Genomic DNA, 25,109 nt, shown 5'->3' on the forward strand with positions numbered 1-25,109 from the left:
CTTGGCAGCGAGGATTTTGTTTGTGAATACTTAATCCCATTTTTGTCAATACATCAAGTGTCTCCTGTGGAGTGATAGATAGAACGTAGCCTCCCACAGCTACCTCGGTTTGTTGATACGTGAACACTGTCTGTAGTGTTGTTTAAAGGTGTAGTTTAACAACATTTTGTGTTATTACAAAGAACTCTAAAAGAGCCTAAAGCAACTTTCATACTTATTCTTTATATTTTTATCTATATTACATTACATTACATTACATGTCATTTAGCAGACGCCTTTATCCAAAGCGATAAAAGCGTCTGCTATCTAATCTATCTTTCTGTTGTATGACTGAGTGTAAGGGTAAACTTAAGACTTTATTAATCTTTAGAGAATAAAGTCATAATATTATGAGAATAAAGTCATAATATTATGAGAATAAAGTCATAATTATTATTCAAGCAAAAAATGATATTGTTCAGCTGCAAACCTGCCCCAAGATGAGAAACACAGAGCATTTTGTGAAGTTACATTTTGATTTGGGATTGACAAATAAACAAATACTTAATCTTTTCGGCACATCAGCGCCACATTATCTTTAGCATCAGGACTTTAAACAGTATGTGAAAGAAACTGAGTTTGTTTGGAAGAAAGACTCACACTCAGACTTGACAACAAGCCTCTGTCGGCCTCTGTAGGTCATCTTGGCAAGTGCAAGTGCGGAAACACAGACAGACAGACACACAGAGCCACTAAAAACAATACTTCACTCCAACTCTGTGGGGTGAAGTAATAATACATAATAATACACATAATGAAAATGATGAAATGAAAACTAACTTTATTCTCCTAATATTCCAACTTTATTCTCGCAAAATGATGACTTTATTCTCGTAATATTCAGACTACTCTTGTAAATTTATGACTTTATTCTCGTAAAATTGCGACTTTATTCTCGTAAAATTACGACTTTATTCTCATAAAATTATGACTTTTTAATATGATTTTATTATCATAAAATGACTATTTTATTCTTGTAAAATTATGACTATTCTCATAAAATTACAACTTTATTCTTATATTATGACTTTATTCTCGTAAAATTAAGACTTTTTAATATTACAACTTTATTCTCATGAAATGACAGCTTTATTCTGGTAAAATTATAACATTATTCTCATAATATTACAACTTTTTTATCGTACTATGACTTTTTCATTTTACGACTTTATTCTCGTAATATTACAACTTTATTCTTAAAGGATTACATTTTTTTTCTCTCTTCAGTTTGGCCCTAATACTCCATCCTACTGTTGAGGGAAATTATACTGTGATTATTATTGTTATTAAACTATTACACTGCAGTTATATGAGGCTAACATAACAGCACATTCCACACTCCACTGCCTCTTCTCATTCCCAGAATGGTCGTGGGCTGACTTGCCCTTGAGCAAAGCACTGAATCCCTCACTGCTCCTGAGCCCGGCTTGTGTGTGTTAACTACTAATGTGTAGAAAGGAGGGGTTAAAGGTCAAATGCGAAATCACTAATTAGTATGTGTGTGCAAAAATAAGTCATTCTAATTCTGATTTAATTTCCCAAAATCCTATTCCTGGGAAAATCCTGCATCTTGCTTAAACCCAACATAAGTGCAGTTAAAAAAAAAAAGAATAAATTGTATGTAAACTGGATAACACAGCTTGACAATCCGCCCATTGTCTTTCTGCAGCGCTATTAAGAGTTACTTATGGAAGCAAAACAATCACAATCACACACACAACAATCGCCTCCTCTGCAAGTCAACAAGGTGAATAATCATGCTAGGACAAACTAAGCATTATCATCAAAACATAAATGTGAAATGCCATAATAACTACCAGTAATAATAAAAAAAAAAGTATTCATGGTTGATTCTGTTCACTTTATTTCAATACATGTTACTTATACAAAATAATCTGTACAATGGCTAAAATATGTCATATTTTTTGCATAGAAGGAACAGAGGTGTAAAACAAAGGGCCAAGATGGAATGGCATAATAAAATCTCACTCACTGTCACAGAGGGGCCTCCTGACAACATGGGTGAAATAAAAGGAAGGAACAGAGCGTCACATAAAAACCCTGTGCTACTCACTCACTCACTCACACACTCACACACTGACTCCGTGCTGTAAAAATACGAGACAAAAATTGTTGACGGTTCCCACTTTTCATTTTCCTTTTTGTACTTAAAAAAATAAATAATAAAAATAAAAAAACCTCCTCTGGAACTCTTGGCTTCCATTAGCTCATATCAGTGTCTTCAGGAAAAAACAAACAAAAAACAACTCCTGCAGGTTTTCTTTTAAAGGAGCCATTTGAAGGCAGTGATGCCACTCACTCTCTCTCTCTCTCTCTCTCTCTCTCTCTCTCTTGCCGAATACACCGTGGGATCTGCTGTGACAAAGCCTCACTCTGCTATTCACACCAATTCATGTCTCACCAACTCCAAAGTGTTCAAGCGCCGCCTATGTGACGTGACAGCGACTCACTCAAAAAGAAAAGAGAGGAACACATCGGAAGGATCGAGTCATTAAATATAAAAGGCAAATGAGTGTTCGGTGTCGTGGGGGATTTTTGAGACACACTTTTGCTTTATTTAAAAAATAGTTGATTTAGAGAATAAAGATAAAGTAGTGCACCACCTATAGTATAGATATTCAGAGTGCTTTCACATGTAGCAGAAAACTCCACAGGACAAAGGTTGGCAGGTATCATCATTGTTGCTACCCAGCAAACACAACATCAAACACACCATTTTCTTGAGCATACATTTCCACTGCTCAGATACTCAGTTTCAGCATGTGGGAAGGATTATAAGGAGATTACAAAAATAATATGTTGAGTGTGGCAAAAAAAAAAAAGAAGAAAAGAAAAAGAGAAGAAGCCGTTTCTATGTCTGTAAAATTCTTCACAGCAGACAGAAACCAATTACTGCATGTGCATTCTTCCTTCACCATCCCTGTGGCTTATACTGCGAGTGCTTCCGCGTATTAGAAATACTTTATACTGCTTCCAAAAACAAAACATCAGGACAAAAAAAAACGTGTCTTACTTACGAGATGTGAATTGTAGTCAAATAAAAATATGAAAAACTATAACCATACCGTCAAAAAGAACACAGTTTTACATCAACATTTTACACCGCTCCTGTACTTGAATGTGTCAAACGTGAGGAGATGGACGAGATGCAGGCGGAACATGTGTCTGTGAGTGAGTCGTTAAAATAAGAAAGTGGCAAATACACTGTAGCCTATGTAAATGTGATTAGACATGGCAGAGGTAAAGTAAGTTACGTCAATTGGAAAAAAAAAAGAAAAAAGAAAGAAAGAAGAAAATTAGCATATTTACACCCGGGGGCTGACATACAGCGGCGATATACTGCGGTAACATTTGCTCTGTGCTGCACAGTCATTTAATAGTACATGCTCTAGAAATACATAATGGGCCTGACACTGGCAGTTTTAAAAGACATACTGCAAATGATGGCAGCACGTTCTAATTTAATTAAACTTGATCTTAATACAGAGAGGCACGCTGACAGGCGTGCAGTACATCTTTTGTGGGCTTCCGCCGATGATGAATGCCACATTTTTCCATCTCTATCAATTCTGACTTAATTGCTTCAACCGCCCGTGGCAGTGTTAAGACAGAAAGGTGGTTTTTGCACCTTGTAGAGGAGACGCCGTGAAGACTAATACTCAAAAAAGAAAGCTTAATGTTCTCACAATGTGCAACAATGGTGCCTCTGTCATGAATATAATAATAATAATAATAATAATAACAATAATGAAAAATTCTACAACAAGGAAAACAACATCATAACATACAAAAACAGGGGGAACGGGCGACAAGCGAAATACAAAAATAACATCATTAAACAGCTTCTGTTAAAGTGGCATTCATCCCTGCTTTCAGAAAAAAAAAAACATGGAGAAACTTTGATTCTCTCCGACACGGAAAGTAGAACGTCAGAATGACGGCGCGGGGTCAAAGGGTCACAGAGTCTGGGTGACGTCAGGCTGAGAGACAGACACCAGAATTTGCTTTAGGACGTTTTCTGTGACGTGCCCGTTTGACACTTTTCCAACTGATACAAGATAAAGCAAGATAAAACAAAAATATTTATCTCTCGTCTGATTTACTGACACACGAGCTCTATTCCTCCTTTTAACCATGAGCCATGTGTCTCACTGCGGTGAGCGAGGCGGTAAATAAGGGTTGTTTGCGGAGGAAGCCCGTCCCCGGGGAGACGCGACTGCTCGTGCACGTCACTGTACATCAGCAGCAGTCGTGTTCCCCCTGTGGACGCGGCGACAAGAGTCCAAGCATGAATCGCAGCCAGCGGGGTCGCTCGCGGGGTCGCTGCACATCACGGCCCAAATGTGTTGCTTCCCGATGCGTGAAGCCGCGGCCCACCTGCTTGTCCTTAACTGTGTCTCAGATTAAGTCATTAAAGAAAAAAGAAAAACTAAGACTGACCTCAGGTAAGTAATCTGGTTGGTGGGTGATTTATTCTCTGCAGTCATTGGTTGGCTCATGAAGCAGCAAAGCACAATGTCTGAGGTGTTTGAGAGTTTCCTTTAAACTCATCAAAGTTAGAATGCAGCCACCTCTGGTCCCAGTGAGGTCACCACAAATGACCACCACCTCTAATGCTGCTGAGATGTTTCCTTCACATCATGGTGGAGTTTTGGCATGTGTGACGTGGCAGGACACCAGATTCTAAACATTTCGATTTGGCAACTACAAGGCAGTTTTTTAATTGTTTATTTACACCTACTGAAAATTGTCATCAAGGCCGTTTCCCCAATCAAAGGAATTTCCTCTCATCTCATCACGTCCTTTTTTCTGTCAACTGTGCGACGTTAAGAGTAAATTTATACATTAACAGTTGGACACTAATGCAAAAAACAATGATTCATTAACCCATGGTAACTTGTTGTGCGAATAATACACAACTCCTTATATGGACATCCTGGGGGGGTGTGTTTATAGGTCACATATGCAGGCTTTACGTGTTGCCGAGTCAAAGTTATGATTCGTTTTACATCACATTTTTAGTCGTGATATAAAGTAGCGACAATTGTGCAGAAGTCACAAAATAGAGCGTTTTTCTTTTCTCTCTGTTCATAAAAACGAGTGAACTTTGAACTGTGACGTATTTCCAAATTTCTCAAATTCAATCCGACTTTAAACATGTTGAGTACGTTTTTCTCAGGTGTGTTTATAGAGTTTTTTTTAATCAGATTGCCTGTAGGTCGTGCTGAAAAAGGACATAATATAGACACTCTATATTACACATTCTTATACCCTCTGTATGTTTGGAAAATCACAGCCGAAATGCTCTGATCTAAGAGTTCTAAGAGTTCATGTCTCGAAGTCTCGGCTCATTTCTTTAACAGACTCAAAGTCAGTAGAGTTTGTAGTGAGTGGGTGAACAAGGGGCAGATTTTAGCCACAGTCATATCAAGAGAAATCAAAGAGATTGATGCGGTTGCAGCGGCCGTTAGAACCCACATAACACAAATAGCATCTTGTACACATGATCTTCACAAGGCTGTTATGGTTATTTGTTTTGCAGCCGGTTTCGTTGCCTCTGCTAAGAACGAGCCGCTCACTTCATCACCGTTATTAGAGTTTCGTCATTTTCATGATTCCAGGCAGAGAGTAGCGCCAAATAACTTCAACCTGACGGGAGGTTTAATCAGTCAAAGTAGACGGAAACACCTGTGCAGGCCATAAAGGGCTTTAAAAAAAACAAAACAACAGAAACAAAACAACATTTCTTCACATGAAATATGTGAAGTGCTTGCTAACACCTGCCGCCGCATCTGCGCGGACTGAAAATGACACCGCTGTGTTCGTAGAGATAAGTCAAGCTTAATTAAACACAGAAATCATAAAGGAAACGGCCGACGTGGACGTAAATGTCGTAATGACGAATGAATCATGGAAACATGAGCGGTCACGTGTTCGTACAGGTGTTTACAGAAAACAGATTCAAAATAAAAATCCTACAGGAGAAAACAAAGTGTTTATGTCGCCTCTGTAGTTCAACCTCAACCAGACACACACACACACACACACACACACGGTGTTATCACAGGTAATTAGTGACATCTCGAGTGTGAACCACATGATCATGTTGCTCTGGACGCTGTCGCCGCCGTCTTCATTTACTTTGAAGCGAACGCAACCAAACAAACGATTAAACCTTCCCCAACGACACAGCCCTCCACACCGCTCCTTATCTTGTACGCAGACATTTTGAAGCCCGCGGCAAACAGCGGAGGACATTTACTTTCTCTGCTCGTGCTACAGTGTTTCCAGTTTCATGGAGGAGGGCTGATGCACAGGCCCCCTGCAGAGGAGTGGTGGTAAAGAGACTTAAGCAGACATAACTACAGGGCCTGTTGCGATACCTATCTGTCTCAGCTTTGATCGGCCCACGCTCCCTCCCACCAGCCCCCCCTGCCCCCCCCCCCCCCCCCCCTCTGCTGGCAGCAGAGGGAGAAAAAAGGAGGCTCGCCAATAATTGGAGAAGTCGAAATCTTGCAGTGACGAGCGGGAATGTCGCCAGAGGAACTGTGAGACAAAAACGGGAAAAGAAAAGAAAGGAAAACGAGGAGGGCAGCGCAGACGTACGAGATCACAGGAGGAGAGAGAGAAAAGACATGCTTGCACAGTTGATGGCGGCAGCTCCACAAGCTCGGATTTTGCCCCTTGTGCTCCGGCTTCTTAGGATTTATACGTCCTATTTTGTTGTCACGGCGGAGACAGTGTGATAAAACACACACACACACGCGCAAAGCCCCGCACACGCGCACATTTTGATCTGTATTCTAAAAATGGAAACTTCATCACCCACTAGACCTCTGCACTTGACAGTTCTGCTGGAGCCCCAATAAATGGCACATTTTTACACAATTTGTATCGTCTCACAGGGAATGGGAACGCTGCTGCTCTGTGTGCAGCACAATGTGTGTAAGTGTGTGTGTCTGTGTGTGTCATGGCTACGTTTACAGTTGATTATTCAGAGGATATTGCCGCATTTTCTATGAACATAATTCCACTCGTGATTCCTCGTGCTCACTTTAACCAAATCTCTTCAGCCAAATGAATGAAAGTATGAAACACGGATTACATTAGACACCGCAGCGACATGTCGGTGCCCTCTCTGCAGCAATGCCACCTCAAACACCAACCCCACACACACACACACACACACACACACACACACACACACACACAGTCTGATCTGTTCAACACTCACAACCCACAGGAGCGCTGAAGACTCACCCACAAAAAACAGGAAAATAATAATGATGATATACATTTTGACATTTCAATGACAAAGGTAAAATCTGTGAAGTAGAAAACTAGCATGCCATGTTGGAACTTTTTTTCCATATACAAATGAAAAGAGGGAGGAACAAAACATCTCCATAGTCGGTGGAGGGTGTGATCAGTTTCATATGTTCGCTTTGCCTAGGGCCGGGGGGGGGGGGGGGGGGGCGTTAGTTAAGTCCTCATTGTCTTAAAGTCTGTTGTTCCTTCCAGCAAACTGTTAGTTTGAGCTAAAAAAACAAAACACACCAAAAGGTACTCAAGAGGAGTGAAAAGCAATGGGATTCTCTTTTTTGCCAAAAGTAGATGTCCCTTGTTGTCCAGTTGTGTTACTCTTTGGCAAAATGAATGGTGAAGAGGAGAGAGCAGGGAAGAGCAGGGACACAGCTGGAGTCTGTACAGAAGGTCTACGATGTGACTCGGGGCCAGTGGATGCTCTAAAGTGGGTGAATAGGCAAGCAGGGGGGTTTGAATCAGAGTCTTATCCCATCAGGCAGTGGGGCTCCTCTCCCACGGCTAAGCGTCGTACTTCTTCCCTGTTCTGTGGATGTGGTGGAACAGCGTCATGGAGAAGGCCATGCCCAGGAGCTGTGGAGGAGAGGAGAAGGAGTGAGTGAGTGAACTTGCATGTATCATATGTTTTTTGTGTTGCGATGTACAGTATGTGTGTGTGTGTGTGTGTGTCTCCATGTGATCTTTTTGATGTCGGAGCCTTGGGCCAGTTTGTGTTTTGATGCATGATAATTCCTGCAGCGGAGCACGAGCGTAATTTCCCGTTCCCTCCTTTTCTCAGATGGCGTTGAGACGAGAGCTCGGGAATCTTTGTGATGGAAAGTGTGTTTGTTGTGCGCGAGCATTCAGTCAATGAAAGCAAGCTGAGATGCCACTGAAGCAAAGTTGCCAGCCACGTCTTTGAAGTTTCCATTACCGCTGATACATCAAACGCGGCCACGATGCTGATCCGAAAACCATTATCTGGATAACGTCTGGATAGTGGAGGGAACGGCACACTAATAAAAAGCTGTTCTTCTGGTGAACTTCCTGATAACGTCCTGTGGTATGTGATTAGCTTTGCGTTACTTTCACCTTCAACCTAATTTATTCTGCTTGCTTCTGGAAGAAAGAAAAAAAAAAAACACCTTAAGCCGCTGTCAATCAAAACATGAAGTGCTTTATTTTGTAAGCATCCAGCTAAGAGGGAATTAGGAATAACAACAATAATAATAAAAAAACTGTTTCAAAATCTAACCCAATTATTAACCTGGGGTGCATCTGTGCCGCTTTGACACTCCTTCATCCAGTTTGACTGCAATGGTGTGACAGATGCTCCTGCAGGACTCTTTAAAGCTCAATCATCCCTGCTTGTGTCAGATGATATACGCTGAGATTTCTAAACCCTCTGTGGAGGACGGCATACATGCATAGGCTTTTACCAAATGTCACATTTTCAGCACAGCTAAATCATTTATAAATCGAAAACCCAAGTTTCTTTATAAGCCTGTTCCTCTGTGCATCTGGATTTTGTGTAATAGTGCCGACTTGTGTGTGGCTTATCATGATGTCATGATTCTCACTGTGTCTATTAGTCTGCTAATCTGACAGCTCAGGGTCTGTTTCTGGATCTGTCACCGCCACCTGGATCTCTCTCTCTGTGTACACACACACGCACACGCACACACACACACACACACACACACACACACACACACACGAGAGAGATCATTAAAAGGAAGCTGAAGTCGCAGTTTCTAAGACTGTTTTGGTCTTTATTCAGGGCTGACATTCGTCAGTCAGTGTGTTTCCATGCACCGTTAAGTTGAGCTACGGCTGCTGATGGAGCATAAAATCGGTCTCTTCGTCACCATGTTTTTGACTCTGTTATTTTCTTCTTCTGAGTGATGTGTTTTCCCTGTTATCTCTGGATCTAAGCCAGAGGTGGGAACTGTGGTGCAGCTACCAGGCCCGGCTGAGTTCAACTCTGGTCCGACTGAAGGTTTACATGCATTTACATGCTCCCTTTTAGCATTATATGGTTGCGTTGGTGTCAGATGTCCGAGACCTGCTGCTCTAGCCTCTCTACACTGGCTCCCTACAGCTTTGAAAACCACCAAAAACATCCATCCATCCATCGTCTACCACTTTATCCTCCACATGAGGGTCATGGGGGGTGCAGTGCCAATCTCAGCTGACATAGGGTGATAGGCGGGGTACACCATGGACAGTTCGCCAGTTTTTCAATCAATGTGATAAAAGTGTTTTTTTGGTGGGATCAATAAAGTATCTATCTATCTATCTATCTATCTATCTATCTATCTATCTATCTTAATATTTAAAATATGTCACGTGCTATGTCTACGTCAAATGTGATATTGAAAACTTCCCCAAACCCGACGAAAGTTGTTTTTGAACTATGGAAATTCATTCCCAGCACTTAACCCTTTAATACCGAGCGTATCGCAGACGACCTGTTCACACAAGTGCACTCTGCGATCCTGTAATTACGTGACGTATTGTGCTATTGGAAAAAATTCAGACGTTTCTGAAAGTTGCACAAGTTGCAAGTCAAAGCCAACATGTGGTTATTACGGTAATTTCACTTGTGCTTTTGCAGGAAGTCGGCGAATCAGCGTCTTTGTCACGAGAAATAGAAAAAGTGGGAAAAACGCCTGTACATAGCTTACATTTTTTTGAAATGTCAATTTTTGGACATTGAGAAAAAAACTCAAACAAATGTTATTTTAATAGTTAGTTAATACACTATTTTAAAATGGAGTACATTGTAAATAACTGCCAGATATTGAAAGTTAAAAAATAGCCCTTTTATGGTTAAAATAAGCAAAAAAAAAGTCCAGACGAACATTTTGAGGCTTAGGTGTTAAAGTGTTAAATGAAGTCATGCGGAAAATAGTATACACCCCAATATAGTTACACTTATTTCAAAGTGGATTATAATGTATTTAATTCACTTTCCACAAACGATGAGAGGACTGCAATTACAGTAAATGTCACAAATGGTCTTTTCTTTTAGTTCTTAAATTTCACAAAATACAAACTCTATAGTTGTTTTTATATATAAATCTTGTTATACAAGATGCTATTTTGATTTTGAAGCTAAAACCCTAAACATAAAGCAAAGTGTGTGTGTTTAAACATCAAAATGATCAGAACAGGAAGTGGTTGGATCAGACAGGAAGAAGAGTCAGCAATTTAAATGAAGGGCCTTCATGAAATCTTGTCGTGAATACACATGAACCTGAAGTTAGTCAAGATCCGGCTCAACACTTACTTCCCCTTAGTGTGGCTGTGAATTTTAACTAACACCCAATCATCTTCCCCCAAGGACATTAAAAATGTGCAGGGTCTTAAAAACCTCCGGGATTTATGGTGAGGTCACCTCCTTCCGAATAAACCGCGGGTTCACAGATTGGCAAACTGACAACTTGTCATGCTCGTCACAGACAGTCTAAGGCAAATAAACCAAGAGGGAACGGCGGAAGCATGAAACGTCAATACGAAGACGTGTTGTGCGGGAGATGAGACAGAGCGTCAACGGAAATATTTACAAGTGGCTGGAATTTAAGTGTTTGAACTTCAGCTTTTATGAACAGCAGGTGGAAGTTACTATGACAGTAGATCTGTCGGAGGGGTTTTATGCGCTTTGTGCCATAGGAGGTGGCTGAGTGAATTATAAGCGCGGGATAGTGAGGTGCAGACATAAATGTTTGGTAGGTGCTTACGTTTAATTACTCATTGGTGAGGAGATGCAGTGCAGCAGAGAATGGTGGAGATCACGGAGCATCACTATTCAAGGTTTTTAGACTGAATGTGAAAAGGGTTTTAGACAAAGCACAAGTGCACCATTTTAATTTGTGCAGGAAATGTTGTGCCTTTTGAATTTTACACACCAATATTATCATATTTTCTGATGGAGGAGATGCTACTAATGTTACAAAAAACATTTTACTAAGAGAAATCTTTTTGAGTTCACATTTTCAAGAGGAAAAACAACAATCTTGAATAAGACTGTTGTCAAATCTGAGGCCCTGAATGACCGGAAACGACTGGACTGTACCACTCACATGAAATATTAACTATGTTTCCCTTTCACAATCATGCTGATAATGTAAATAAATTCCCCACGATCAACTTATTGCGAGTGTTTTTCCACTGCAATTCCAATAACGCTCACATATCATGATCATATCCTTAATATAATATAATGTTTACAGTCTCTCTGGAGACTACAAACCCAGTCTAACAGCAGCAGTTTGTTCAAATCCAAGAGGGAAACATTAGCATTTTGTGTTTTTTCCACTCCGAAGACGTCTCAAAACTGCCAAAAAAAAAAAAGTGAGACAAAGTGAGACACTAAATCTATGAAGAGAGGTTAATGTAAAGCAACGTTTAGGACAAAAAGAGAAACAGTAACAACCAGAGGAATATCTGACACAACAAAGACTTTGATCTGTGAATCAATACCCGCTCCTCCATATTCAGTATCCCTGCTCCCTCGCTCCTAATGGCTCCTCGTACATGACTATCGTCTGCTTGGAACAAAGCCAGGTGACTTTGATTCTCCCAGACGGGATCATAGTTCAGGAGACAGTGACTTAAATATTTCAAGATGTGTGGGTTCCCTGAACGCCTACAAAGCACCGGCCTCATAAGTTTCTCAGCAGACAATGGTGGCACAGGGGCCACTGGATGCACGTAAATACTGTATGTTGCCAGACACAAACAAATGCCCTCGGACTCAACACAAAGGAAGCACACACACACACAAAAAAAGATAAATGTGAGGAAGGGGGAGGAAGAAAGAGAAAACATCCTACCTGCACTACCAAGATGACCATGCCTATAGTTCCCAGCATATGCTTGTTTTCATCCATCCATTCTTCCACCTTCTCAAAGCAACCCTGTAAAGGAGGAGAAGACTTTATTTTTAGTAAAGTAAAAATGTGTATTTTCTGTACGGTTGAGGCGTCATGTCACTTCTACTGTAGCACCCATCACAACGTCTTCAGTTCACACTTTTTTTTTTCCCCCAGAAGAGAAATGCATTTATTTTACATGTGAGATACACTTTGCATGAATGCATTTCCAGGTGAGGTATTAAGGAAGTGAATTACCCATGAGCGATGACTTTTATATGCAGACTTATGGGCTGTACAGACGCAGATGTGAGCACTTAAACCCTTAAATGTATTCCCACCAGGGTTCATTCGGAGGTCGTCCCACTGGCAGAAAGGTGGTGTGTGTGGGTTTTAATGGCGGCTTCAGATGCAAAGCGGTGCCTCCTCTAAAGTGTAGGTGCTAAAGCAACTTTTACGTTTGCTTAGTGTGTTGCTTAGTCTCCTCTGGGCGGGATTACACACGAGTCTTCCCTGCGGGCCACTTCACTAATGGTCTATTCTCATTTTCAATCTCATTATATTACAGCTCTTAATCCTCTACTTTGGACTTGCTAACAAACCGCATGCCGGACCAACAGCAGTGTAAGCTTGTAATTGGGGGATACTGGTGAATGTACGGCAAAGGGCTTTGGAAAAAGAAAAGACAGAGAAAGACAGATATAATTTTGCAGGAATAGAGGGAAAGTTTAAAGCTACATAACTACAGCTGGGGATGTGTGAAAAGCAGCTTCTCCACAGATGAACTAAAGCCTTAAGCACTATGTTCTACTGTGATACCAGCTTGGAGAAACATAATTAGCATAATTAGCATTTTTAACACATATTATAGGATTTCTAAATGTGACATGAAAGGGGAAGATAATGGACTTGGAAGAAAAGTCCCACATCTTTATAGCCATGAAAGCCTAATAATACAAAGCTGAGTATGATGTTAAGTGTCCGAGTCATTTTTTGGACGTGTGCCGTCTTTGCGTTTCATATTTCTTTGTAGTAGTTCTGTGTTTGTGTGGCCATTTTGTGTCTCCTTGCAGTAGCTTTGCACCCCTCTCTCCCGCTCTGTTTTTGAGGCTTTCAATATTCATTTAGCGGCTTTAGTTGTCCTTGTAGAGGTTTTTTCTTTGTGATTATTCTGCATCTCCTTGTAGTGGTTTGGAGTTTCCTTACAGTCAGCTTTGTGTGTGTGTGTGTGTGTGTGTAGTCGTTCTGTTTCTCCTCTCTTTTGTACATGTTCTTTCTCTTTGAAGTTATTTAATTAACTGCCCAAACAGAAAGAGGAGCTTTGTTTCCTGTGGACCAATTCAACAAACATTCCGTGGTTGTGTACACACATACATACATACATTCATACAATGACAACAACAACAACAAAACAAACCAATAAAGACAGGTATGTTTTTGAATTATATTCAAGGTGAACTCACCGTGTTCCAGAACATGTTGGTGGAGTTGCGTCCACAGTTCTGGTAATGCTCCTGACAGCAGCGGTCAGGCACCACTTTTTCCTTCAGGGCCTCATGCCAGTCGGTGTGTGCTATCACACCACAGCACTTCCACTGTGACACACAGAGTTAATACTTCAGTATGACAGATGTTATCATTAGGCAGTGGATGACACCGATGGGAACACAATGTACTTTGGAATATGTGATGGGATTCATGATTTGAGGTGCTTCCTACCTCTGCCTGGATGATGTTCCAGGCATTTCGCAGGCCTATGTTGTTGTCTGAGTTGTAGAGAGCGAGGCCGTCCTTCAGATCCTGCTTGGCATTCTCACTCACCTGAAGGTGAGACAGAAAACAGCAACAGAGCCATGGTTAAGGAAGGGGAAAATGTAGTGTCTACACCGGAGAAGACATTTGAAGCCTGAGAACACATAACATTATTTTTGATTTTGATCTTTTCAAAGCTTCCGCGGCTTCTTTATACATATATAAAGACGGAAATGGTGAAAGACTTTATCATTATAGTGGGGTTCAACAAAAGGGTAACATGCTACACTCTAGATAGATAGATGGATAGATAGATAGATAGATAGATAGATAGATAGATAGATAGATAGATAGATAGATAACTGTTTGTGCAGTTGGAGGCTCTGAGAGTGGAGTGTCCTTGATGTGGCATATGTTTCTTTTGTATAACTCCACGGGGTCTAAATGTGTATTGAAACATCTTTGGTGTGTTTGAGCAGTGAAGGGTGGGATGTTCGTCAAACCTCGAGGAAAGACACTGTTCTTTACTGTTCCCTCTTAAGTGTTATCTGCGCTGTACATTGCGCCCTAAACTGTGTGCAGATGGAATACTGAGTGCTCTTTTTTTCTTTTCTTTTTTTTTTTTTAAAGTCCCATAAAAAAAATACTACTGGCCTCCTTTTTCAGTTGACATTGAAAGTGTTCTGGGTCGGGAGCTCCAGCCCAAAAAATGTGTGCGGTGTAGGGCTTCAAGGTTTGGGTGAAACATGTTTGTTGGGATTTTTCGGACACATATTGCAGTTGTGATTAGATTAGTGATAGAACTGTTGAAGCCAAGCTTCTGGACAACATTTGCTGTGTCAAATCAAATATCTAAACTACTATACTCTAATGCAACAATGAATGTATAGCAATTTTTAAATTGGTATAAAACATAGAACGATGAATAATAGGGACATTTAACTGCAGCCTTTGTGTTTTGCCAATTGCGCTGTTTAACACTGTGATGTCATGCTAGTAGGGACAACACGTAGGGCTTGACTTTTTAAGGGTTGTGTTTATGATCGATTGCTTGTCTATTCTGTGCATCGACCTGACTAATCATAATAAAGAGTGCACACGCGTAAACTAAAAAATAACAACACTGGAAAACGACAGCGACGACACAGGTCACAAAGCAACCTTTTCACTTGTCATCACAAATTGCGTTACCTCTTCTACAATGACATGGACGACGCCATGATAAGTGCACACCTGACACACGTCTCGTGTTATTGCTTTGCCGCACACACAGAGACAAAAGCTTCAACACGCCCTTTAACAGAGGTCGCACATCACTTTCCTCCTGACTAAATCCCCAAAATGTCCGCACCGTTGTGTTTTGTCCAGTGGAGATTAATACATCACTTGATGTGCTGAGCTATAAAGTCAGAGCTTTAGATCTTTCGCAGTTGCCTGTGGAGATGTGCAATTTGCCAGTGCAGTTTGAGGGATGCTTTAGTTATGATGGGTAATTACGACTGGAGAGAAAAAAAATGACATGCACTGTCAGAACCAGCCTATATAGCATCAGAGGACGTACATCTTATATTACAACAAATGGAACATACCTGCCTCTATAGTTAAGGATGAAGGGCTCAAATTGTGCCCTAGAATAAAAAAACTACACCCACTGAGAGAAGCATCATCCTGTCTGTGACTCCCTGACACACATTTCTCAGGGTGAAAGGAATGAAGTAAAGCAAGATATTGTTCTGCCTGCAAATCCCACAGTTAATAAAATAAAAGAAGCAGGAACATTAATCCAAAAATACATTTGCATTTATACAAATTCACAACTGAGGGAAACCACCACTAGCATTTTTTTTTTTTATGCAACTTGATGAAGTACATTTTATGTACAGTATATACAAAAGACATACCAAATCATTGTCTGACTGTGAGGAAAACAGAATTAGAATTTTAATTCTTGCTTAAAAGTCATTTACAGCCTCGCCCCTTGTTTTCTAAGCTGCAAGGCACAGGCAGTCTACTTGCAGAATTACACAGAAAAGTCAAACTGAGTAATTAAAGTTTCCTTGGCAATTAAGTCTTTTATTAATCAGGCAAAACCGATTTGGAGCATCCTCTAGAATCTTTGAAAATGAGATTGGTATAATTTCTTTTTCCTCAGTCTAACTTTGCTGATGCAGGGAAGCAGATCTGTGCGTTGCACCTCGGGCTGCAGGCCCCGCCATATCAGTGCTCGTGCAGGAAAATGAGACAAAGCAGCATCATCAATCTCTGCCTCGTACTTTGTTTTTATCTCCTACCCTCTCCTCTCCATCTACATGTGATGCTGCTCGCTCATTACTGACTCCTCGCTCTGGAGAAGTCGGTAATGACTGGAACACAGTCACTGGAGAACAGGGGCCTTCCTCCTACAATAAAAGCTGTCTCCTCCATCTCCAATAAGTCTCTGCGTGTCGTCCATTTCATGTGTGGAAGTCTTTGTTACAGCCCGAATTGAAACTTAATGATCGCGTTTTTACTGCTAACAAGAGGCAGACAAACGACTTCAAAATAAACAGGGACTTGATCTCGCAACACTCTGACCCAGTTTTTTGTTGCTAAAGGAGCAGATTCAAACACAGCCTTTGTTGCATTAGCCTATATTTACTAATAAGGAAAACACGCTTCTTGACTTGAACCTCACATTGCATTGCTGGTTACGGGAAATTGTAGGAATAAAAAGGCCTATATTACGCCATACTACGGCAACACCTTGCCCCTCTTCTCTCTGTTTCCACCGGGCATTGGTGCAATATTTCATGAGGGGGAGCATTGACAAAGCCCTCAGACATAGCTCACACTTGCTGCTACATAAATAAGCCAGCGGTTTCCTCTGGGCTGACCAAGTCCACGTTCAGCAATTCAGGACAGCACATTCATCACGGAAACCTAAAGGGTTTGAGCTCAGAAAGGGAGAAAAACGCTGAAGGGAGTACTGTGCGATAGTGTGTGCTGTACATGTGGATAACGTGGGGGACAAAGTGGCCTTCGCATCCAAACTGTGGGCACAGTGATACTGATAGTAGCAGAGAATAGGGTCGACTCTCTGGAGCATTAGCAATACACTGCCTGGCCACAGAAAGTTCTCTTTGTGCCAACTGTACAAGCCTGTGGGGTCAGGGTTGTGATGTTGGGTTGTGATATTGGTCATGTCTATGTTCAGGAATATCTATCCATCCATCTTCTACCGCTTTATCCTCCACATGAGGGTCGCGGGGGAGCTGTGCCAGTCTCAGCTGACATAGGGCGATAGGCAGGGTACACCCTGGACAGTTCTCCAGTCCATTGCAGGGCCACACATAGAGACAAACAACCATTCACTCTCACACTCACACCTATGGTCAATCAAGAGTGACCGATTGACCTAATCCCCATATTGCATGTTTTTGGACAGTGGGAGGAAGCCCACTGTCCAAACTCCATGTAGAAAGCCCTCGTTTCAGGAATATCATGTGCCCAAAAAAGAGGTCAGATGACTACCTTAATATATTGAATGACAAGTTTGTCTGGGCATAGACAACAACGCCAGGATTTATAAGACTCAGACTGAGAGAGAATGGTTTGGGGAGAATCATTTTCATACATGGATCGGCCATCACAGAGTCCAGACCTTGCCCTCGTTGAAAATCTTTGGGGTTGTGCTGGAGAAGACTGGAATAAATGTTGCATAAGCCACAGTGAAAGCACGGTGTCATCAAAGCTAAAGTTAGTCCAACACCTTTACTTAATATATAAAACAAGCAGGAAATACTGGGAAACAATGGTGTGGTATAAGAAGGGTGAAACATTACATCTATTTTTGTCAGATTTCAGGTTTTTTATACTAGCAATTTTCAGATTTTCTAAAGAAATCTACTCGGGGGGGATATCTCTGTATTCACTGTGATGTGATAATAATATTTCCATCGCAAGGACTTGTTACTGTCAGACTTTGGCCCAGGATGTGTTGACATGGAAACACCTTGGAGACCAGGTTTGCTGGGGCCTGTCACTGGGAAGGCACTGAGAGACTCTTCTTACTCATTTCAAGGAAGCCTAACCACAGCTGAGCGAAGCTGACAGCCTCCGTTTCCAAATGTGTGACAGAGACAGAGCTGATCTTTTTTCGTCTGTGTTCCAGTTTTCTTGCTAAGTCAGCAAAGACACAGCTGTGGCTAATTCTGCCAAGGAAACTCATATTCTCTCAGTAATAGAAAAAAAAACAAACAACATCACTGCCTCTTTTTAAATCAACACTCGAGACTCGCGTTTACCGAAAGGCTTTTATTTTATTGTTTATTTTATCGTTTTGAGCCATTACCACAACTTATAACCTTCACGTTAATGTACGCTGTATAATTTTATTGGCTGTCTGATTTTAAATGTTGCATTATATTACTTTCTTTTATTTTAAAATATATTGAATTATTTCATTGGTTGTCTCTAATGTTGTGTTTGTCTTGTTTTTATCTGCCCTGCTTTGCGAAGTGCTTCGTAATGGCTGTTTTGAAAGGTGCAATTAAAAAAAAAGAAAAAGTTGTTGTTATTATTATTATTACAGACGGCCGTTTGGGGATCGTGTGAAGGATTTAGAATCCCTAATTTAACAAGAAAAAAAAATCTTATTTACAGTGGGTGGTCTGATGATTTTGTAGAAGAGCAATTTGTGCATTGGGTGCAAGTTATTTTCACTTTTACCCAAATGCGGTTTGAGCAGTTAGAATCTCCAAACAATGTTAGTGTTGAACTCCACGTGAATAACAGTCTTGATAGCCTAAGTTCGTTAGAAAGGAAAACAGATGATGCAGCTGTTGCAGTTAACATATCACTACGAAGGAGGAACAATCAACCCAGCAGTGGAAGAAGACTAATGTTTCACACAGATATCAACAAAAACACATCTGAATTTTCACTTTCACTTTGACGGATCCGTTGTCATCGTCAGTGAAAACAACAACATGCCACTTTTGTGATTTATTGTATCATTATTATCTTATTATATAGTTCTATATAGCGTTTGTATTTGAATTGCCGGATCTTGTGAAACACTGTGTTACCTTTGTTTGGAAAAGTACTTACTGGCCATATAGTTCCAAAAGATGAATGAGTACTAAAATGGCCCAGGTGACAAAAGCTAGTTTTTCTACTTTGAAAACATTGTTCCAGTGTGTATTTATTGTTACGGATCAGGTAAGAAACCCTGTATGTACAGGCTGCAGAGACGGCAACACACAGAAAGCCCAGTAGCTGGAGGAGGTTGTTGTTGTTGTTGTTGTTGTTGTTGTTGTCATGGTGGTAGAATATAGTGAATATCAATTGTATTTTGTGGAACATATCCAGCTGTACTAGATAACTGCTGAATTTTTGTCTCGGCATGGTTATTCAACTATTCCCAGAGCAACTAAACCCAGTGTCTGAAACAGCTGTACAACCCAGAACAAAATAACTTGTTTTACTGTTTGTTTAGATTAAAATTGAATCCTTTTATTTCTCTATATTGTCAGATCAGACGCACTGATGGCTCATCTCTAATCAGCTGAGGAAATGTTTACTTGCAACAGTCTGTACATTCAATGTGTTACTTTCACTCTGTTATAGAAGTGTTTAGTGCCCTTGTTATCAGCTAGATAATGATTGTTGGGTCATATGGATACTGTCAGAGCTTTAATCATCATATCCTTTCAACTCTTGTGACCCAAAGTGTGAGACATTTTCCGTTTTTTTTTTTTAAGTTTTACTGTTGCTCTCATTACACGGCACCCTGTGTGTTTGCTAACTGCCCTTGAAGTGTAATAAATGATGTGGAGAGGAACAGCATCGGAGCCAGAGGTCCCCAAAAAAACATCATTAAACAGGATACTCAATTCCCTCAGTTGCTCTGTAAGCCCGTGCTAGGCAGCCTGAGGCCAAGGCGCTCGACAGAGCGAGGGGAAAACCCCAAACTACAACTCTGTAATTGGTCTGGAGAGATAAAGCGTGACCAGGGGTTGAACACAAATCTGCAAACAAAATGCTGTGCCACCCATCGGGCTTTACTACTTCATCCTAGTTTGTTATGAGACTGTTATGTGACTCCATTATATTGTCCATTGTCCATTGTCCAGAATTTTCACATGCAGCAAACACATGTGCATTTATCTGCTGTGAGGTAAATACTGGGATATAATATGTTAATATTATGATTGCTTTTCGGTCTTGCTTTAACTCATTGTTGGAGTAATATTGTAATATTGGCACATACCTACTCTTGCCCGTTGTATGCATGTTTCCTGCGCAGCAAAATGTAGAAGTGGGAGAAACGTGTTTCTAAGGCTGCATTTGCACTGGAATTGGTGAAATGGGAGTTAAAGTGGTGTTATTTTGAAAACAGCACGATTCCAGTGGCTTGAGCCCTCGTACTCCATTGCACTGGTCTAAAGCGAGTCATGTGATTGTGTGGTCTGATCATGTCAAATGACAAATCTGATTGTAGACGGCAGATGCAAACGTGCACATCTGATTTGTTGCCACATACAAATGAGGCTTGAAACCGATCGGGCGATATCTGAATCCATGTTGTCACTTTCATCGTGCAGTGTAAATGCCTTAACATCAACAACTTTAACATTAACAACTGTTGTCTATTTGCACTGCACTAATTAGCATCGACCCAACTTTTTTTTATCTGCCTCAAGCATAAAAACTTAAACGTGATAATGTGGGACCATTTTTTAAGCTCAAATCGAGCTGTCTCTTGATTGCTCACGCTACAGTGACACCTTCCCCAATATAACACATGCATGGTAATTTTTGCTAGCTTTGATTTCTCACGTGCGCTTTTTCTCCCACTTTGTCCATCTGCTTTGCCCCCCCCCCATCACACCTCCACCTCCCACCCCGACATCCAGAGATACAGCCCCATTCCCGTGCATTATGTTTCGGCACTATTTTTCCTGGTTCTGCTTCCTCAATCTGAGCTAATAAACTTTCAGTGGTGCACGGCTTGGCGTGTTGGGTCGATGGAGGCACAATGAGGTCACAGCGTTAAAGACGGATGGCGTTAATCTGGTTTGTGGGCCAGCCATCTGCTGTAGTCAGCTGGTTGCTAACTGCAGGGCCAACCTTTGTTATACTACGGCCTCTACCTGGCATTTAATCAGAGAGCTTAACACCACTGGGCTGTGGAGCCAAAGAGGGAGTGCCTACACATAAGCCATACCTGCAGGAAAACTGCTGGGGTGAAATGGGCAAGAAAGAAATGCTCTATTAGTGCTGCACCTCTTAAGAGGGATTTAACAGTTGGATATAAGGAGACAGAAAATGCAAGCAGTGACAAAATAAGTTCCCGCTACAAAACCAGACACACGTTGCATCCGCGCCTCTTATCAACAGCTTGTCACCTGAAAGCATCACAGTTCTGCGTCGGTGCCACTCGTGACTTTTTGATGATCTATTTGAAAGGGTAAAACTTTCTGTTTTGCAGGCCTCTCTCTGTTGATTCGCACTTAAAAGCGGCCAACTACTGTATGTCTTCCAGACTTGTTAATAAATGCCTTGTGATTAGGAGATCAAATAGGAGATGTGAATTAGCAATTCCTCTGATCACAGCCTGTAACAGAGGAAGAGGAGATCTGCACACAGCACACAAGACCTCACTGGGGAGAAGCCAGGGAAGAGAAGGGAAAACATTAAGCAATATCTGAAGGCCTTGTGTGATGGACGCTGACTTGATGATTGCTCTAAGACAGCAAGGGAAGCTCAGCTTCCTCTAAAATGTAGTCAAATTTGTACTGTGTTGTATTTACATTTCAATACTAAACTTGCACTAGAACGCGCTGAGAATGTGCCGTTCGTTCAGAATCAGCTGTTTATTGCAGATGACGGATTGTCTTACGCGATATTCGTATTCCCGTAGCAGCCTCCGCATTAAAAGCTCAGCTTCAACTGTTCTCTATGGGACGGCACAGAATATATATTTTGTTCACTTCTTTTAGTCCACAGACATCTTTTCACAGCTGGTTGCTGTGTTATTTTCGTTTGTACATATACACTGTAAACAAAAACATAATTATCGCATTTCCTTGTTGTAGTTGTTAGAATGCAGAATTTATGTTAGAATTTATGTATAAGTAAATGGGCCTGAAATGAGCTTCCCTTGTCTCAAAGACCAGCGACCACCACTGAATCGAATGTTCTTTAACATAAAATGCCAACTGAGTGATAACACCCGCCATCCCCTATCCCTCATATTTGCAGAACATCATATTTGGAAACAGTCTGAAAATACCAACTCCAATAACTTTCTTTCCAATGACATTTGCTGACCGATAAAGACAAATGTATCTGTTAGTATGCAGCATTATCGTGGATTCATATTCCAGGTAAACAAAATAAAATATAGTTGCTACAGTAACGGAATAGAATGACGCAGTTGTCTACAGCTGATACCCTGCTCCCGTTTACTAATGCAGACTCATTTTATATCTCATTCATTAAATACGAAGCCCTACTAGGTTATCTTTTCCCCTCTCCACAGGTGATGTGAGGCCACTGCTGTGAAGTCAAGAGGCTCTCTATTTAACTTGCAGAGGTGGGGAAAGCATTTGGAGTTTTTTTAATTCTTTTTTATTTGTTTTATTTTTTCTTCAGAGTTAAGCCAGTAATATTACAGAGATAAGGCAACAGACATATTTACTCCCGACAGGCTGCGCCTGCTACTCCTGATCTGAATCTGAGAATGGATTGGCTGCTAAATGAATTCCTTTATCTGAAGAAGGTTTGAGCAACAACCTCGGTACCAAGAGGGAGAATTAGCTGACATCCCATGGACCGCGCCACACAGAGACTTTGGATACAAAAATAGACTGATCCATCAGACTGTGTCCTTGAAAACAGATAGAAGACTTCATTACTCATCCCACCATTTGTCAACTGCGGGAGGAAACACTTGTGGGGCGACTTGATTTAGCACGGACAAAACATATGCTCATGTGCTGCCACCCAACAGACGCGCACCTGACTCAGGCTCACTCCGGGGTCATGGGAAATGTGTTTGGGACCAATTACAGGGAGCCAACTGGTGGAGACTGGATTGCTTTTAGGCCTCACCTTTGACGCAAGGGTTAAAGCGGGAATGCAGACATTCAGCCTGCTGTCTGAAAAATTGCCAAATGTAAAAAGGCTAATCTCTGAGGGCTGGAAGGAACAGGAACACATGTTTATCACACCAACACCTTTTATTGCTTTGTGTGATATGAGTGTGTGTGAGAGAGAGAGAGGGTTGGGCTTTTAAAGTGCTGACACTGCGTGTGCACTACACACAAAGTAAGTTGACTGAAATAGTAAAGAGACATCATTTCTAACATCAAAACATAATGAACTTACCTTATCTGAGTAGACAAAGAAGAGGATCAGCAATATCAGCTCTGCTAGGAGAATTATCAGCAGGACAATGAAGAACTGTCAGAGAGAGAGAGAGAGAGAGCAGTTTTAACAGTTGCCCTAGCAGTACAGTAAATCCACCATGTCAGGACAATTACACTGGCTTCAAAGTTTGTGTCCCTGAGCTCTACTGAGTGTGAGGAACAAACATTACATGGCAGTAAAATATATACATTACAAATGTTTAACGTGAGAGAATTGTCCCCTCCTCCCTATCTGTCATTTTAGGTTAAAAAGGATAATTGAACCTTTGGTGGAATAAGTTTATTTGCTGTCGCTTTTACGATGAGCGTTGAGAGATTCTTCAGTAGGTGTAAGGTCAACATTGACACTGTCAAGGAAAGTCTTTCACTAGTCTTTGTAAGATCCAACACAATCCAAATGTCCCATATATGCTTCACTTTGCACAGACTGTAAAAAATGAGTCATTCATTTCTACTTTATGAGAGAAGAATAATATTTGTGACACAGTTGGATAATTATGTCTATGAAATAGGTTGACATGGCTGTTACAGATGTGCTGATAACAGTGTTATAGTTGAAAAAGTCTAAAATGACTGTGTGGGTCTGATATCAGTATCAGTAGATGCTCAAGTTTGTGGTACCCTGCCACTAATTTTGTTAATTTTTCTAACTTATCCAGTCACCAAAACAGAAAATAATGCCTAAGTGCTTCCTGTAATTGGTGCAGATTGAGTTCACACCAGTGATGAACTGCTTCAGTGTTTGCATACAAGCATCCTGAGACCATACCTTTCAAAATAGGTTTAACGAGGTAAAGGAAAACTTACTATTGCCTAAAAAAACAACTTGTTTTTTTTTGGTTTGCATCAGAGGAATTGAACTGCGTTCTCACCCACTCACACAAACTGCACCAGGGGCATAAATGCTGCAAAATAAGGCTGATGTGAACACTGATATAAATTTCAAAGACAGCCTTGCATCTCATAAACTATTCTCCTCTCCCTTCTTGGCTTACCCTTCAGCTCTATATTGATAAAGCTCTTGATTTTAGAAAAAAGCCAATTAGTTCAAAACTCATTCCTGAAGCGGGAGGAAGGCAGTTCTTCATTTGTGCGAATACCCACGTGAAATGGCCTAGCTTCAATAAGCAGTCAATTAGTTGTGCAATAAAGATTCTGTGTGGAATGTATATGCATATGCAGCTTTGGGCCGTTATAGTTTGCTCTCATTTGGTAGCAGACACACCTCCATTGTTTCTAAAAAAAAATATATATATTTTGTCTCAGGAAACAATTTTGGCAGCAAAAAGAAACCGAAGCGTATTCCTGAGGACGTCTTTGCATACTGCTAATCCACAAGAGGAAATTCAGAGGTAACATGTCGAGGTAAAAGCTTAGATCTGATTGCGTGAGCCGATCTAAACTCATTCTAATCTTTCTAGCCCCCCCCACCACCACCACCACCACCAGCACCTCTCAGCTGTTTTCCTGGGTGTGCTTGGACAGGCCTGTCACTCATTCACATTCACACATTCACACTTAACAGAAGCATTCGAGCCAAATATAAAACACAGCCACACCAAGAAGTGGCAAGAGACTTAATGAGAGACATTAGTACTTCTAGGTTCTCCATTAAGTCTCTGTTTTTTTTATTCCAGTCCTCTGTCTGACCCCTCCCTCCCTGCACTCTGCTCATCTCTCTCTCTCTGCTTCACAGTTGACGGGC

The 25,109-nt window shown here is 41.0% G+C and overlaps 1 protein-coding gene across 3 annotated transcripts in view; it reads right to left on the reverse strand.

Moving 5' to 3' along the window:
* Positions 1-6,525: 6,525 nt before the first annotated feature.
* The window catches only part of tspan9a (tetraspanin 9a), a 144,864-nt gene continuing 126,280 nt past the window's right edge, over positions 6,526-25,109 (reverse strand). For all 3 annotated transcript variants that reach the window (XM_058644314.1, XM_058644313.1, XM_058644312.1), the window contains 5 exons: positions 23,364-23,438; positions 13,959-14,060; positions 13,703-13,834; positions 12,201-12,284; positions 6,526-7,956 (listed from right to left, as the gene is read on the reverse strand). In XM_058644314.1, coding sequence (XP_058500297.1) covers positions 7,885-7,956; positions 12,201-12,284; positions 13,703-13,834; positions 13,959-14,060; positions 23,364-23,438 — 465 coding nt within the window. In that variant the 3' untranslated portion in view covers positions 6,526-7,884. The remainder of the gene's footprint in view (positions 7,957-12,200; positions 12,285-13,702; positions 13,835-13,958; positions 14,061-23,363; positions 23,439-25,109) is intronic.

The sequence above is a fragment of the Solea solea genome, chromosome 12 (assembly GCF_958295425.1).
Source record: "Solea solea chromosome 12, fSolSol10.1, whole genome shotgun sequence".
In the NCBI taxonomy this organism is placed as follows: domain Eukaryota; kingdom Metazoa; phylum Chordata; class Actinopteri; order Pleuronectiformes; family Soleidae; genus Solea; species Solea solea.